Source organism: Vicia villosa, linkage group LG2 (genome assembly GCF_029867415.1).
Source record: "Vicia villosa cultivar HV-30 ecotype Madison, WI linkage group LG2, Vvil1.0, whole genome shotgun sequence".
NCBI classification, from domain to species: domain Eukaryota; kingdom Viridiplantae; phylum Streptophyta; class Magnoliopsida; order Fabales; family Fabaceae; genus Vicia; species Vicia villosa.
Genome location: NC_081181.1, coordinates 223116560 through 223132573, shown reverse-complemented (window position 1 = coordinate 223132573; position 16014 = coordinate 223116560). Strand labels below are relative to the sequence as shown.

Sequence of the window (16014 nt, the reverse complement as noted above, 5' to 3'; positions counted from 1 at the left end):
AGCTTTGTCATCCAACCACGGTGCTTCCCAAAAAGGCGAATTAAATCCGTCATGAACTATAAATCTACCATAGGCAACAATGGGATCATCTAAAGAATAGGAGATAATTTTTAAAATGTCCCTCCACCATAAAGAGCAAGAAGAAGAAACTTTCGTGTCTCTTCCTAACCCGTAAATCTTTGAAGATAAGTCTCCATACCGGGCCTTTAAAACATTGAACCACAAAGAATCTTGCCCTTGTAGAATCCGCCATCTCCACTTGTTAAGGAGAGCCATATTGAACGACACCAAATTCTTCACCCTTAAACCTCCTTTTTGCATCGGAAGAGTAACATTTCTCCACTTTACCCAATGAATACATTTCTTTTCTTCTACACCTCCCCAAAGAAATCTACTTTGAATGCTAGTAAATTTCCTCACCACCTTCGTCGGCATCTTCATGAAAGACATAGTGAAAATACACAAGGAACTAAGCACGGATTTTAGAAGAGTAATTCTACCACCCAAATTTAAAAAGCGATTCGTCCACCCATCCAACCTATTCTTCATTTTTGCCAAAAGAGGATTCCAAGTAGCTTCCTTCCTAGGATTGAAACCAATTGGAATACCGAGAAAATAAAAGCAACTATCTTCCAATTTACAAGAGAGAAAATGGGAGGCGGCTTCTAAAAAATGAGGGTTAGAATTAATACCAATCAACTTACTTTTATGATAATTAATTTCGAGCCCCGACACCACCTCAAAAGCGCTAAGCACCGCCCTTATCGCCCACGCATGTTTCCAATTGCCACTCCCCACAATTAAGGTGTCATCCGCAAATTGAAGAATATCCACTTTACAAGCCCCTTTAATATTGAAACTTTGAAATTCCCCCACTTCAATCGACTTTCTAATTAGCCCCGTGAGCCCTTCTATCACCAAAACGAAGAGGAAAGGAGAAAAAGGGTCTCCTTGCCTCAAACCTCTATGAACTTTAAACTCCTTAGTAGGACTACCGTTAACTAGAACCGACATGTTACTAGAAAATACCAAAAGATCCATCCATTTCTTCCACTTTTCCCCAAAGCCCATTCTATTCATCATGTAACGAAGGAAGGTCCAACTAACCTTGTCATAGGCTTTTTCAAAATCCACTTTAAAAAGCATACAATTACTACCTTCTTTTCTAGCGAAATCCACCACTTCGTTTGCCACAACCACACCATCTAACAATTGCCTACCGGGAACAAAAACACTTTGGTTAGGAGAAATGATAGAGTTAAGAACAAGCTTTAATCTCCCCGCCAAAAGTTTGGCCACCACCTTGTACAAACAACCAACCAAGCAAATTGCTCTATAATCATCCAAACCAATCGGATTCTTTTTCTTCAGAATAAGCGTCAAAAAAGAGGAAGTGATAGCTTTAGAGATGGAACCACCTTCAAATAAATAGTTGAAAAAGAGAATAAAATCATCTTTAATGATATGCCAACAATTCTTTAAAAAAAAGAAAGGAATACCCATCCGGACCCGGGCTTTTATTCCCGCCACAATCTCCAACCGCACTCTTAATCTCTTCCTCGGTGAAATGCTTTTCAAACCCTTCCGCCTCCTCGGAATTAATAGCACTAAAATCAATATCATCCAATAAAGGTCTCACTAATTCCGATTCTAAAAATTTATTCCCAAAGTGATTAAACACCTCCTCCCTAACCTTCCACCGATTCCGCTAAACCTTTTGAAGAAAGGATAGGACCTAAGTGGTTTATTCTTCTTCTTTGTTTCATCACTTTATGGAAAAAATTAGTATTTGCATCGCCATCCTTAAGCCAAGATAATCTAGATTTTTGAAGTAGCATATTTTCTTTTATCCTCATATTCCTCCAAAATCTATTCGACGCTTCCTTTCTACTAGCCAAGTTACTTTCAAAAGAGACTAAGGAGTTGGGATCTAACCTTTCGTCATTGAAATTTATGTCACGAACTCCTTCTTCAATCTCCAAGTCTATCCTCCCGAAAACCTCCCTACTCCACTTCTTGAGTTTGTCTTTAAAAAGCCTAAGCTTTTCCTTTAGAATAAAATCTCCTCTTCCTTCCACCTTTAAATTTTTCCATTCTAATTCAACAAAAGGAATGAAAGAATCATGAGAGAACCATTCATTGTTGAATTTGAATGGTTTAGAACCCCAATTTCGATTGTCCACCATTATCCAAATCGGACAATGATCCGAAACGTCCCTATCTCCAATCAATTGACCGGTCACATGCCATCTATTCACCACCACACTTGATAAAAGAAACCGATCGATCCTACTTTTAACCTTCCCATCTCCGCTAAACCAAGATAATTTTTTCCCTTTACAAGGCACATCCACCAATTCACTCTTGGAAATAAATTCCGAGAATAAAACCGCTTCTTTCCTATTGCTCGTTGTCCTCCTCCCCCTTCGCTCTCCACAATTTTTGATAGCATTGAAGTCTCCTCCCAATATCCACTCACCATCCACACAATTCTTCTTCAATTGTAACAACTCCTCCCACAAGGATTTCTTTTTGATAAAGTCACACGAAGAATAAACATTCACCACGTAATAAAGGTTATCTTTCCAATTGATTTTGATTCCCAAAAATCCATCGCCTTTGAAACTATTCAACACCGACAAAGAGTCGTTCTTCCACAAGGTAATCAAACCACCCGTTCTACCTACCGAATTCGAGAAAGAAAAGCCAATGTTCATAGATCTCCAAAAACTACTAGCGATACTCTCATTCATATCGGTCACCTTTGTTTCTTGAATTAAAAAAATGTCCTCCTTACTAGTATTGATGATGGAACTAATTCTCCTCCTTTGGATTGCATTCACTCCCCCTCTTATATTTAATGATCCGATAATCATTGATCAACCTTGTGTATCACCTTCCCTCCTTCCTTTACGATTACATTCCCATAGTCCAAGTCTACACCCTTACTCACAACTTCGTACTGCCCCTCCACCTCGACGACCCCCAAAGCAATAAAAGCCGCCTTTAGTTTTTCCTCCACATCGCAGTTCACGAACTCCCATTGCCTCCCATTATTCCTCTGAATATCGGATTCATCCGGGTGTTCCCCGTAAAAATCCTCCGACCTCCCACAAGTCAAGCTACCTCCCATCTTCTTGTTGTGATCATGGATTTTACCTTTATCATTTCTTATAGAACCCTTACTGCCAGCCACACCCGCCTTCCTCGCAGCCCATGTGTTTAACCGATAATTTAATCCTATAGAACCACCACATCCACCACTGTACAGTTCAGCCAGCTGTTTAATTTTTACCCTCTTCCCTCTGCTTCTCCCCCCACCAGCTTCAGCCAAATTTCTTATCAAAACCGGACAGGACTGACATCTTTATGCCCTCCGTCTATAGAATCTGAAACCATACTCACGTCTCCAGCTGCCTTAAAAGAGACCCCCTGATTTGATTTTCCGCTAGCCAGAGAAGAACAAGAAACAATGGTATCACTTAACACAGCAGCAGAAAGTCCTTTTAAAGCTCCTTTTCCTGATCCCCCAGCCTCCACAGTGTTGCGGAAATTGGCCAAAGAAGTGTCAAATAATCCAACGTTAGCATTATCCTTCGAACCGTCTTGCCCCACCATTCGATCACATGAAACGTTCTGTTCCTTGGAAAGATTATTAACCAGAGGAACATTCTCAGACAAAGCAATTCCTTCCTCCCTCTGCAAGACTGTATGTCCCCTCGCCGACGCGGAAAACTGTTCTATACCGTCTTCCTCACTATTTGATCCCACCACCTCCTCCGAATTCAAGGAAGCAACATTCCATTCATCTATGGATTCACACTACAAAAAATTTAATAAATAACGAGAGTTAGTTAGTGGGGTTTTTTAAAAATCCCCGCAATTTTATTTAAAAAAGCGTCGTACTACCCCTTTAATTTAGAATTTACTTTTTTTATTCTTGCGTTTAATACGGTTTAGCTCTCAATTTATTATTTATTTTATTTGTGCCAAAAAAACATTTTTGATTTTTAAAATTAGTCATTCAGGTGAGTAACAAAATAGCCATTCAGTTTACCTAAAGAATTTATCAGAAAAAAAAACAAATACAAAATAGGTTGAAGAATGACGAAACAATAGGTTGAAGAAAACTTGTCACATGCCGATCTCTCTCACTCTTCAGTCTTTCTCATCCGATCAATCGTCTCTCTCGCTCGATGGTCTCTCTCACTTGATCTATCGTCCCTCTCGTTGATTTCTCTGTAATTTTGTCGTTCAACGAATACATTCTCAGGTAAACTACTACTAGCCTCCTCTCTACTCTCTCTCTTGTTTGATCGCTCAACCTTTTCATTATGTTGTTATCACTATTTGTTAGTGGAATGATTTCTTAATTTTTTTAATTTGTGCTAATTAAAAATGTCATTTTTAGGGTTTTATTATGCTTAACCCTGTTTTATCTTCATAACTGTTAAGGGTTTTAGTGTTGTGGTTTAAAGTTGAGATATGTTGTTATTTCCTTGTTTATTGCCCATCCTTTTCAAGAGTATTTATGATCTAAATTGATTCCTTTCAAGAGTATTATATTAATAATGTTTTAAATTAATTCTTTGGATGAATTTTACAGAATGTAAGTTTCACAGGTAACTAATTGTGCAGGTACAAGAAAGGTTACTTAACCTTACAAAATGGGAAGAAGGACTATATTAAACTTGAAATTTTAAAATTAATCTAAAAAGATGTCATATGGATAGATCAGATTCAAATTAGGAGTTCTATAAGGTAAATAGGAATTTACTTTTAGTGTTATGAATCTTAAAAATTGTGTAGAGGAGTCAAGTTTCTTCCATGGGAGTTTTCCAACAATTAATATATTTATTCTACTTGGATGAATACAGGCAATTTTGTCAAACTAGTACGAGCTTTCAAATGGATTGATTGTTGTTATTGTGTATATATGTCAGCTTTTATAGAGTATGATCATTCATATGTGAAATGTTTTCTAATAAATGAAAATAAGTTTATACAAATTAAGAAATTAGGGGTGCCCAGCTGATTGGATGTTATAATCACACTAAAACTGTATATGCCTTTAGAGAAATGTGTTACTTTTCTGTTTCTCCATCATTATTTTTATTATTGTAGTGCATCTTTAAGTTGATTGTATCTAGCTACATTTTTATTTACTTCGTTGTCTTTTAATTTATTACTTCTGAATCCTTATATGAATTTGCAGTAACATGATATGACTTGCGTTTTCAACTAAGATTTAGGCACACGTGCAATAAGCTTTAACTAGATATGTTCAGTAATAAGTGGGTAGCTCCATGTTAGTTGGTTTCTTGGCGATTTACTTTTTTTATTCATTCATGTGCCACAAACATCATCACAGTTCCTTGACCAAATTACACGCTTATAGGATGTGTGGATAAGTTAGAGCAAATAAATTGAGGAACGTCAGCGCTGGCTGCTAGAAATTCCTGTTGTACACTTTGATCCCAATTTGGATTTATTATTTGAGTCTTGTGAAGATGTTGGAAAGTTACATGACTATAAACAAGGTATAAATTGTTTTCTGCATAAACTTTGTTTTTGATTTTCTTTTAGTAGTTTTCTGGACAGTCTTATCTCATAGTAACTATGATTATGTATACGCAAATGGCAAAGTAACTATTTTCTCTAAATTTTGAATGGTGTTGGGGGAAGAACACAAGACTTAAACATTGCCTTCATGTTTTTGAAATTGTTTGATTCTCACGTTAAAAACTTGTATCTATGTTGCTGGTCTAGGAATGGTGCACTTTTGGTCCCTTGCAGTTCTCATTTTCTCTCTCAATCGATATCTCATGGTAACGGATTTCTCTACTCAAAAGTTGCCCACGAGTTATCTCTTGAATCTAGGTCAACCACTCCCACGGGTATGCTGCTCAATGGTAGAAAATAATTTGCTAAATTTACTGTTTTGAGATTGAATTTTACCATCCTTAAAGTAATAGAAAATATATATATATATACATACACTATATTTATATACCTTAGATTTACATACATTGAATTTTCCAGTAGTTGATATATGTTTCTTTGCAGTGAGTATATAGAGTGCCTAGTTTTGGATCAAAAGATAGAGTTGGCTTTGTTTCTTATACATATACATACGTTAGATTTATATACCTTAAGTTTACATACTGGTAGCTTGTTAAGCCCCCATTTGCATAAGACACACGATATAACCATACACTTCCAATTAAATTACTGATGAGGTTGTGATTTTTTAGATAAAAGGGTGTGAGAAAATAATGAAAATTTTGAATACATTTGATTAGTTTCTTATATTTAGTTTCTTCATTCCATGGTATGAGAGACTAATTATGGGCATTCAACTATAATGTTTTAATCTTATAGAATGGTTTATGTCGTATGTGTGGGTATACATCTAAAACCATTAGCATGACTCTACTAATCCATTAAGTAGTTATGATAATTTACTTCCTGGTAGTAGTATAATATTTTTCAGATTTGTTTATGCAATTTGTAAGACAATCATTCATGTTAAAACCAAGAATTTATGTTGTTTTTATGCCAAGAAACTTAGAAGCTCCATGAAAAATGCAGCGGTTGTTCATTAGAAAAATGAAACTGTAAAAATTACTTAGAGTAAGTAGTTTATTATTCTTTTTTATGCCATTTGATGCTTAAAGTAAGTAGTATATTGTTCTTTTTGATGTTAATTTGTTTCCGAGACATTGATTTCTACATGATTTATATTAAACATCTACGCCATTTGCTTTCTGTAGGTAACAACTCCTGGAAGTAAAACTAGAGATAGAAAAGTCCAACTAATACATAAAGTGGGTTTAATTTGTCTATGGATGCAAGATGATTAACCAGAAGTAGAACTAGAGATAAAAAAAGCCAAATAATGCATAAAGTGGGTTTAATTTGTTTATGGATGCAAGATGATTAACCAGTTGAAGCAACAATTGATTTTTTTAAGGTTTTTCCTTAGTATAATATTTTTATTTAGCTATTTTGAAATTCGAGATGTATTCATATATTTAATATTTAGAGTACATTTATGTTAATATTTATGACTATACTTTTAAAGAAATTATTTTGAGCCTTATGATTTATTTATTGCAAATTTTGTAAATTAAGAAATTACATAAATATTTGAAATCATTATAATTAATTGAGGTAAATAACCTAGTCCCTCACAGTAGAAATGTGCATTTTGATATTTGGGAAATATACAGGAGGTTAAAAACCTCCGCAGAATAAATTTCCATACAAAGACGTCACAACCTCTGCAAATTAACCTCCGCATAAAATACCAGCGTTTGCATAGAACCCCCGCAAAAATACTGCGGCACACGTAATTGCAGGATTTTTCAAAATTGCCGCTAAACAATTTGAAGATGGTTCAAACCCCCTCAAATTGCAAAAAAAACCTCCGCAAATGGAGCATTTTTTGTAGTGTCAGAACTCACGCTAACTGAAGAATTATGCAACTGATTTCGAGTCGACGATCGAAACAAACCCGCCGCATCTTCCCTAACAAAAAGAACCACCCTCCTTCCGTCTATATTAACCGAAACAGAGTCAGGAATCGATAAAGATACAGGGATATTCACCATAACTCTAGCCACAACAAAAGCCTCGCCACTAGCAGTGTGCTCATCCCAACAGATGAAACTCCCCCAATTTTTGGCCAAAGCTACGAAAAACTCAGAAATCCACACATGAGCTGGAGTACCATAAATTCGAAACCACGCGTCCCTACCTTTGTCTATCGTATCCGCCTCCCACTTCTTGACTTCGGAAAACCAAGACTTCCACCAAGTCTCGCCTTCACCAATCAAGTCTTCAATGAACCCTTCTTCCCTTTCTTCGAGCAAACAACAATTACCGCCTAATGGAGTTACTTTAATCGCGTAAACCCCGTCCAATTCCATGTGAGTTTGAATTGTGTACGCAGACCCCGGAATACAAACCTTACCCACATAAGCCTTCTCCATCCTACCTCTAAGAACATAATCAGAATTGAAATCGAAAAGGACCTGCTCATTCACTTTTGATACAAAACCAGAATTCTCAGAAGCCACAGCCTCAGCATAGGAAAGTGGATTATTACTGATAGGACCAGCTTGCCAATTGCCCCTACTCTTCCCCACTTCCGCTCTCTGTGGCCTAATTTGTGGTTGAGGATGCTTCGCCTTCTCCACAAACTCACGCCTACCTCCTGAACCGAAAGCAACTCTCGTAAACCTCGGCAAGTATACATGAATTTTCCTGCCATCAATAATTATATTGTCCAGACGAACCGCTAACGTTCGAGCATCTTCTACATCGATGAATCTAGCGAAACCAAATCGCTTACCGAACTTGTTTCTTCTGGGAGAAATAGCTACCTCCACCACTTGGCCAGAACAACCGAAAAGCTCAAAAAGCTCCCTAGCAGAGTAAAACTCAGGGAACTCTGAAATGTACATGGAAATCACCTCTTTGCCACTTGAAGAATTTTTGTTCCTCCCCCCATAAGGAAAGGTGTCCCACCGCCCCGCTGAACGCTTCAAATAGGTTACTTTTGACCACCCTCCCGTCTGCATACCCAACCTACACAAGATCGAAAAAACCTAGCAGAAAAAGCACAAGCACAGCCCCATATCCAAAGCAGAATCCTCGGCTAACCCTAGAAAACACCCGAAACAACCCACCTCCTCAACAAGATCCCTGATCCTAAGACCAGGAGTTTAAATCGAAATTGAAGAGATGATGTAACCGATGCTCAGAGCTAACCGAAGGACAAAGAAAAACCAGCCATGAAAGAGCACCTAACCGGAAAAGCTGTCAAGAACCAAGATACGAAAACGGAGATGGAACCCCCGACACCTTCAGCGCCGCTCCCTCTCTCACTTACCCATCGTCTTTTAAAACTTAAGGCTAATAACAAGAATTTTGATGTTAGAATCAAATATTTTGGGGATTTCTGAGTTCAAATTTTATACCTCTCTATACTCACTTGTCTATACTTGTCTCCATTCTCACATGCACAAGCACAACCACCACTTCAAAATTGAACTCTTTAAAACAGTGAAGAAAATAACCGCATGAATCTCATTCACTTGATGGACTCTTTCTTCAACACTACACATATAATGAATGATCTACATACGGGCGTCAGTAGTATTCACTCATACATCCGGTAATATTCACTCATCCGATATATTATTTAATTAGTTGAACAATTTATTTACACATTTCAATGAAAATAATCTAATGTTTATTATGTGTTTATTTAAGGTTGTTGTATGACAAAGTGTTGCACGGGACTGCATTGTCAAACAGATTCCGTTTCGTGTCTTCCGCCCATTGCAGCAGACAGACAATTGTTACGGAACCAGAATCAGTTAGACAGCGCTTAGTCGATAGATTCCTGTCCACCGACAATACAGAATGTCTGTTTCTTTGGGCGTATAATACCCGACCAGTAGGGTTAGTTTCTCATTCTTGGTTCATCTAATCTTTGTTTCTTTTCCGTGGCAAAATTTTTATATAAACTTTTGTTTTAATTTATAGAGCACACTGGTTGTTGCTTGCTATCAATCCTATAAGATACGTGGTATATTTTCTGAATTCGGTAGATGGTGAGTGGACCAATTATCCGGCTATGAAGTCAATGATTGATACGTAAGTGGGATCATTCTAAATATTCGTGCATATTTATATATTTAATTATTTGTGAGATTGATCTAAATATATGCTTTTATATTTTTTTTAGATCAATACAAGTGTTCCGAAGTCAAAGAGACGCACAGGTATCCCAGACTAAATCAAACAACATTACTTGGATCAAAGTGCAGGTACATTAATTTTCACAATTTTGCTTATAATATTTATGCTACTTGATAAAACAAGACAACTATAAAATCTTATTTGTTTTTCTATATAGTGTCCGCAATAGCGAAACAGTTCAGATTGTGGATACTATATTTTTAGGTTTATGAAAAAAATCATTCAAACGAATCAATTAGAGATTCCAATCACGGTATGAATTTATAGCTTAAGATAATTTCTTATAATTTATTACATTTAACTAAATCATTCATATAATGTTTTTGTTATGTAGTAATTTGATGACTTTTATGCTGCTTCTTATGCGAGACTTAAGTTGGAAGAAATCAAAGAGGAATTGTGTCAATTTTATATTCAGCAACTAATCATATAGAGGTATAAATACATTATTATGTGAACAGTTTTATGAATACATTATTTTGATAATGACTTTGTGTTTGAGTTTATTTGGTGGATGTTGGTTCATTTTGCTTAATATTAGTTGACGATGATGACGTTGTTATATGAATCAACTTTGTTTTTGTTGTTGTTAAGTGGTGCTGATAGTTTGATTTGAGACTGGATTGATGACACATTATATTGGTGGATTGAGTTGCAAATCACATGAAATTGTTGCTAATAATATTGTTGATGTTACTGAATGACAATTTGTTTTCTTGGAAAATTTGAACTACAGATGTTGGAGCCTTTAATTGACCGTGTTGTTCTGTTCATACTTTGCAGGACCAGGCCGAGAAACGATCAAACTTTTGAAGTATAATATTATAGTCTTGGTGGTTAATAACTTTGTTAATGTACTGCTGCCAATATTTGAAGTATAATATTGTTGATGTTACTGATTTAGTTTGTTTGACATGAGTTAGTTACATGTAAATGAACTATAATGATGTATATATTATTTTGGATTATAATTGTATTATATATATATATATATATATATATATATATATATATATATATATATATATATTGTCCTACCTATGGTTGAAAATATATTACAGCTTGAAAATATATTACAGGTCGAAAATAAATATAGGTTGAAAATATTACAGGTTGAAAATATATTACAGGTCGAAAATATTATAGGTTGAAAATAAATATAAATTACAGGTCAAACAGGGAGGCTTAAATTACAGGTTGCACTTTAAAATAATGCGTTTAGCAACGACAACGCTTTTAAAAAACGCTCTTAAAGGACCACCTACGAAAGCGCTTTATAACTAAAAGCGCTGCCTAAGATAAAAAACATAAAAAATAAAAAAAGCGCAAACTACAAAAGCGCTTCTGAAAAAGTGCTGCTATAGGGGGGCTACGAGAGCGCTTTTCTGGGTAAAAGCGCTCTTATAGGGGAGGCTACGAGAGCGCTTTTCTGAAAAAAGCGCTGCTATAGGGGGGCTACGAGAGTGCATTTCTGGAAAAAGCGTTGCTATAGGGGGGATACGAGAGCGCTTTTCTGGAGAAAGCACTACTATAGGGGGACTACGAGAGCGCTTTTGGAGTTTCAAAATCACTGTCGTTACATACGGCAGCGCTGACTTTGGCAGCGCTCTTAAAGCCCAAAATAAGCGATTTTAAAGCCCTTAACCGGTGTAGTGCATACCCCCTCCTTACTTCACAACAACTTAAATTAAACCCAAATTTATTTTTAAGCTTATTTATAAAATAACACTTCAACTTTATTTCACCAAATTAATCCGATTAATTACCATGCTGTCATACCCCAATTTTTGACCTAAGATACCACCTCATATCATTTGCATATACATCATTTGCATCTCTAACAAATTGCATAGCTTGTGTTTGTTACTTGTGACTCAGCAGGATTTAAACAAGAAATCACTCATCAGTACAAGCAACAATCAATTAGGGTTTTGTTCCCCTTTCATTTCAAATGAATCATCTTCATCAACAATCAACATTTGGTCCTTGGAGATTCATTTCAACAAGCTCAAAGGCTCTGAACCAACCAGATTAGGGTTTTGACTGAAGATAGTATACTCCTGACTTTTGCTCAGGATTTGACCTAATGACTTGGGACATGACCTCAAGACCCCAAGTGCATCATTTTGTCCTAATCTATTGACTCAAGACGTCTCCTACACAAGGATTGATCAACAGTGAAATTTCAAATCATTAGAATAGGGTTTTAAACTATCAAGGACTGAAATCAGGGATCACATTTGGGAAACCCTAAAAATCCCCAGGAAGTCAATCAAAGGTTTCAATCATCTTCAAATAATCCCTATGACAACATCCAATGGAAATTGTGTCTCAATTCAAGATCCACAGTCATCAATTTCATCAGGTCGACAATTAGGGTTTTGACCTAATTCACCTGAACAACTGACTTTTTAATCAGAACATGGTGCCACAACTTAAACCATGGCTCAAGGTCCTCCAATAACTCAATGTGATCCATTCATACCATTCATTTGGTGAAGATAGCCTGGTTCATTTGAAATCTCCAGAAACGCGATTCGTCTGAAAAAGTCAACTGTACAAAATCCCCATTGACTTTTGGGGAATTTTGGTCAACCATGACTTTTGAAGTTTTAAATCATCAATATATGATATATGAAGTCATTTGATCAAGAAAAATCAAGAAAATCAATCAAGAATCAAAAAGTCAAAGTTTGACTTTTATACTTAGAAAAATTTTCTAAGTGTTTTTCAATGATTTTTTCCAAACTTTGGAAGGGAATAACTCAAAATTTCACCTACAAACTGAAAAAAACTTCCAACATAAAAGTTGTAGATTTTGATCCAATAAACAACTTTGTCACATAAAATGATTATCCAAAAGATCAACCATTTAAGAGATATGGAGCTTCAAAGTTGGTATCTTTTGAAAATTTCACTTAAAATCTCACTTTCTTCAAAGTTCATGGATCTTTTTCACCCATTTCCTTAAAGGTCTTGAAGAAACTTTCAACTAGGGTTTTGAAGTGTGTAATATGAGCTTTCCAAAATGACCAAGAGCATGAAAAAATATTGAGTGGAGCTATGGTTTTGAATTTTGTCATTAGAGGTCATTATGCTTAAAGTTACACACCATTTTCACCAAGTTTCAACACTATATAGTCTATGATCCATACAATGACCTCTTGCAACTCCAAAGGGCAAGATTCTTATCATAAAAGATCAGATTGGAGAGAATATTATAGCACTTGAGTTCCTTAACCATGGTTAAGCTTTGTAATCATTGAAAAAATATTCCATGCCATCTTTTTCCACAAAATTCATCATGGCATTTTCAATTTGCAAGCAATCCAATTCAGAATCTTTGCCTATAAATATAAAGCCTCACTTCATTGCAAAAGACTCAAAAAACATGTCCAAGAACTTGTTCTCTCATTCTTCCATTTTTTCAAAGTTCTTAAGTTTTCAAAGTGGTTAGAATGCCAAATTGCAAATCTTGTAAGTTCTAACCAAAGGAGTCATTCAAACTTCTTCCAAATACCATTTAGAAGTTGTTTGAATCTTAACTGAACCAATTCACAAGCCAAAACAACTTTCATGCTTGTTTTCACTCTTCACCCTCCATAAACATATTTTCAAGCTCATAAACATGAATTTCGCACCACAACCACTTTCTAACCCAATTGATCCATCAAGCACCATTAGTACATCATATCTAAGCTATCCAAATCACAAAGACCCAACTGTAACAGCTCTAACCATGAATTCAAGTTCATTTTTTTTCATATTTCAGGTTGAGTAGCAGGGATCAATCCATGGACTTTTGGAACGTTTCAAACATTGGAATAGCTTCACTATCATCCACTCAAGCTATCTGGGTCGTTAAACACCATCTGGAACATCATCCAAATACCATTCAAATCACGAAAATGAGGTGATTTCGGGCACAGTCGAATCACACGCTAGACATGACATAAATGAATTTTGGTAACTGAAATTGGTAGCCCATGATCCACTGAATCAAAGCCCTAATGTCTCATGTCCCAATTTTTCAATATGTGTATGAATCGTGGTTTTTGTTATTTAGGGTTTCATCTGAATTTTGCTTGATTCATGTTATTCTTTGATCCATCAGTAAAACTAATAGCATGGTTGAGATCGTGGAGAAATTCTAGACAGGTTGCATATTTGGTTCGTCAAAAACCATGGAGATTTGATGGAGAACGAAGAGGCCGTAGGTATAGCCTTCAGCAACGGAAAAAAAAAACCGTGGCTATAGGGTCTGTAATTTTCAAACAAAGAAGATGAAGTTTGGCGCCTGAAATTGGTGGGCTGGGCCTTTCTCTTTTTGCTATCCACGCCCCAGCTTCTGGCCCGTTTTCCATGTTTTAACTAACTCCTTTTTCTTTTCAGGTCTTGGGTTTACACCCCCCCAGCATTTTTATTTATTTATTTTTATCTCATTTCAATTTTGTTTTATTTTTATCATCAACCAATCAAAAACCCCAAAAATTATTTTCCTTTTATTATTAAATTGATAAAATGTTAATTTAATTTTTGACCAAAAATATTTTAGTTTTCTTCATAATTAAAATATTTTGTTAATTAATTAGTAATTGTGTGAATATTTGCTATTAATTAATCTTCAACCAATCAAAAATTCCAAAAAATATTTTCTTTTTTATATTTAGGTTTATATTTGTATAATCTAATTTTTTACATAAAAAAGAATTATTTTTCTTGTTAAGTTTAATTATTTGTATAATTAGCATCATTAATTAACATAACTTCATCCAAAGAAATCACAAAAAAAAATATCTTCTCTAAGATTATTTTCTTTTGAATTTGATATTGTTATATAATATTTGTGTAAGTTTCATTTTTGATTACCATTACACGATGCTTGAATACTCTCAATTCATCCAAGGCTTCGCGCATATCACTTGAAGATCAAGGTAACACTTCACACTCAGAAATCCAATTTTCTCATTCTTCGAGGTAAGCCTAAAACTCAATCAACTGTTTTTCTCAACAGTAATCAATTCACTTTCAAATCATGCAACTCATTTTCAAAACACTTGGCATCCCTTAAGGTGTAAGCCCCAAACCTCTTTGTAAATATCTTTTTCATTTATTTACATAACTTTAATCAAAAACAAATCTTTTTTTAAAAAACCATTTCTTTTGGTTTTCTTTTAAAAAAAAAACTCTTGATCAAATCCTTTTAGATTGATCAATTGATTTTCTTTTCAAACAATATGGGCATCCCTTATGGTATAAGCCCCATTCCTTTGTATAAATTTAGTTTTTTCATTGTATATATACCTATCTTTTATACTTCGACCAAATTGATTTAAACCCTCGAATAACAAGATCAAAATTAGGGTTTCTCATCAATCAATCTGGGCCTCTCGAATATTAGAGAGTGTAAGTCCCATTCCTTTTTCTTTGTACAGTTTTTCTTTAAAAAAACAACAAAAACCTTCTTTCAAAACAAAACTTTCAAACAGTTTTTTAAACGACGCATCTTTTAACAAAACAATCAACCATGTTTTATAAAATAAAACATGGGCCTCCATGTAGGTATAAGTCCCATTCCTTCACATGAAATTAGGTATTTCATCGTACATACACCTTTTTGTACATACCTCGATCAGTTTGATTTTTAACTTTGAATAACAAATAAAAAATGAAGGTTTTCTTTAAATCTTCCCCAAAAATACCATGGGCCTCCATGTAGGTATAAGTCCCAAACCTCTTTTGTAAATATTTGTTTACATAGCTTTGAATAAACTCAAATGGGCCTCTCCCCGAGTATAAGTCCCGAGCCCCGTGTATACAAATGGATCATGCTTACAGGTATATTTCCTTCATAAACTCCATTATATACACACACTTTGTCATATATATGTAATTGTTCATATTTGTTCATGTTTGTCCATGTTTGTTCATTCTTGTTCATGTGTTTGTTCATGTATATATGCTTGTTCATCTTAGTACAACACTAGGTTCCCCATAGCCTCCTATTGGGCTTCGTGCAAAGAATTTCCCTAGTTTAGGTTAGGACATAGAGTATGGTTTCCCAGTGAAATCGCTCTAAGAGCTCAAACCAACTATACCATGCCTCCTCTTGGGCTTTGTACAAACGACTTATCCCTCCCATAGCCTCCTCTTGGGCTTACAATGCAAGGACCCTGGATTGTCCCTCCCATAGCCTCCTCTTGGGCTTACAATGCAAGGACCCTCGGATAGCCTCCTCTTGGG

The 16014-nt window shown here is 35.4% G+C and overlaps 1 protein-coding gene and 1 long non-coding RNA gene across 2 annotated transcripts; one reads left to right on the top strand and one right to left on the bottom strand.

The window, feature by feature from the left end:
* The first annotated feature begins 5160 nt into the window (after positions 1-5160).
* Positions 5161-7014, top strand: LOC131648327 (uncharacterized). The gene is made up of 3 exons (XR_009298117.1): positions 5161-5540; positions 5770-5897; positions 6774-7014. It is a non-coding gene; the product is annotated as an uncharacterized LOC131648327 (long non-coding RNA).
* Positions 7015-7409: 395 nt separating this feature from the next.
* Positions 7410-9018, bottom strand: LOC131651442 (uncharacterized). Its single transcript, XM_058921107.1, has 2 exons — positions 8999-9018; positions 7410-8592 (listed from the first exon to the last, which is right to left on the bottom strand). The coding sequence occupies exons 1-2, from the start codon at positions 9016-9018 to the stop codon at positions 7410-7412; spliced, it is 1203 nt and encodes a 400-aa protein (XP_058777090.1).
* Positions 9019-16014: the final 6996 nt, after the last annotated feature.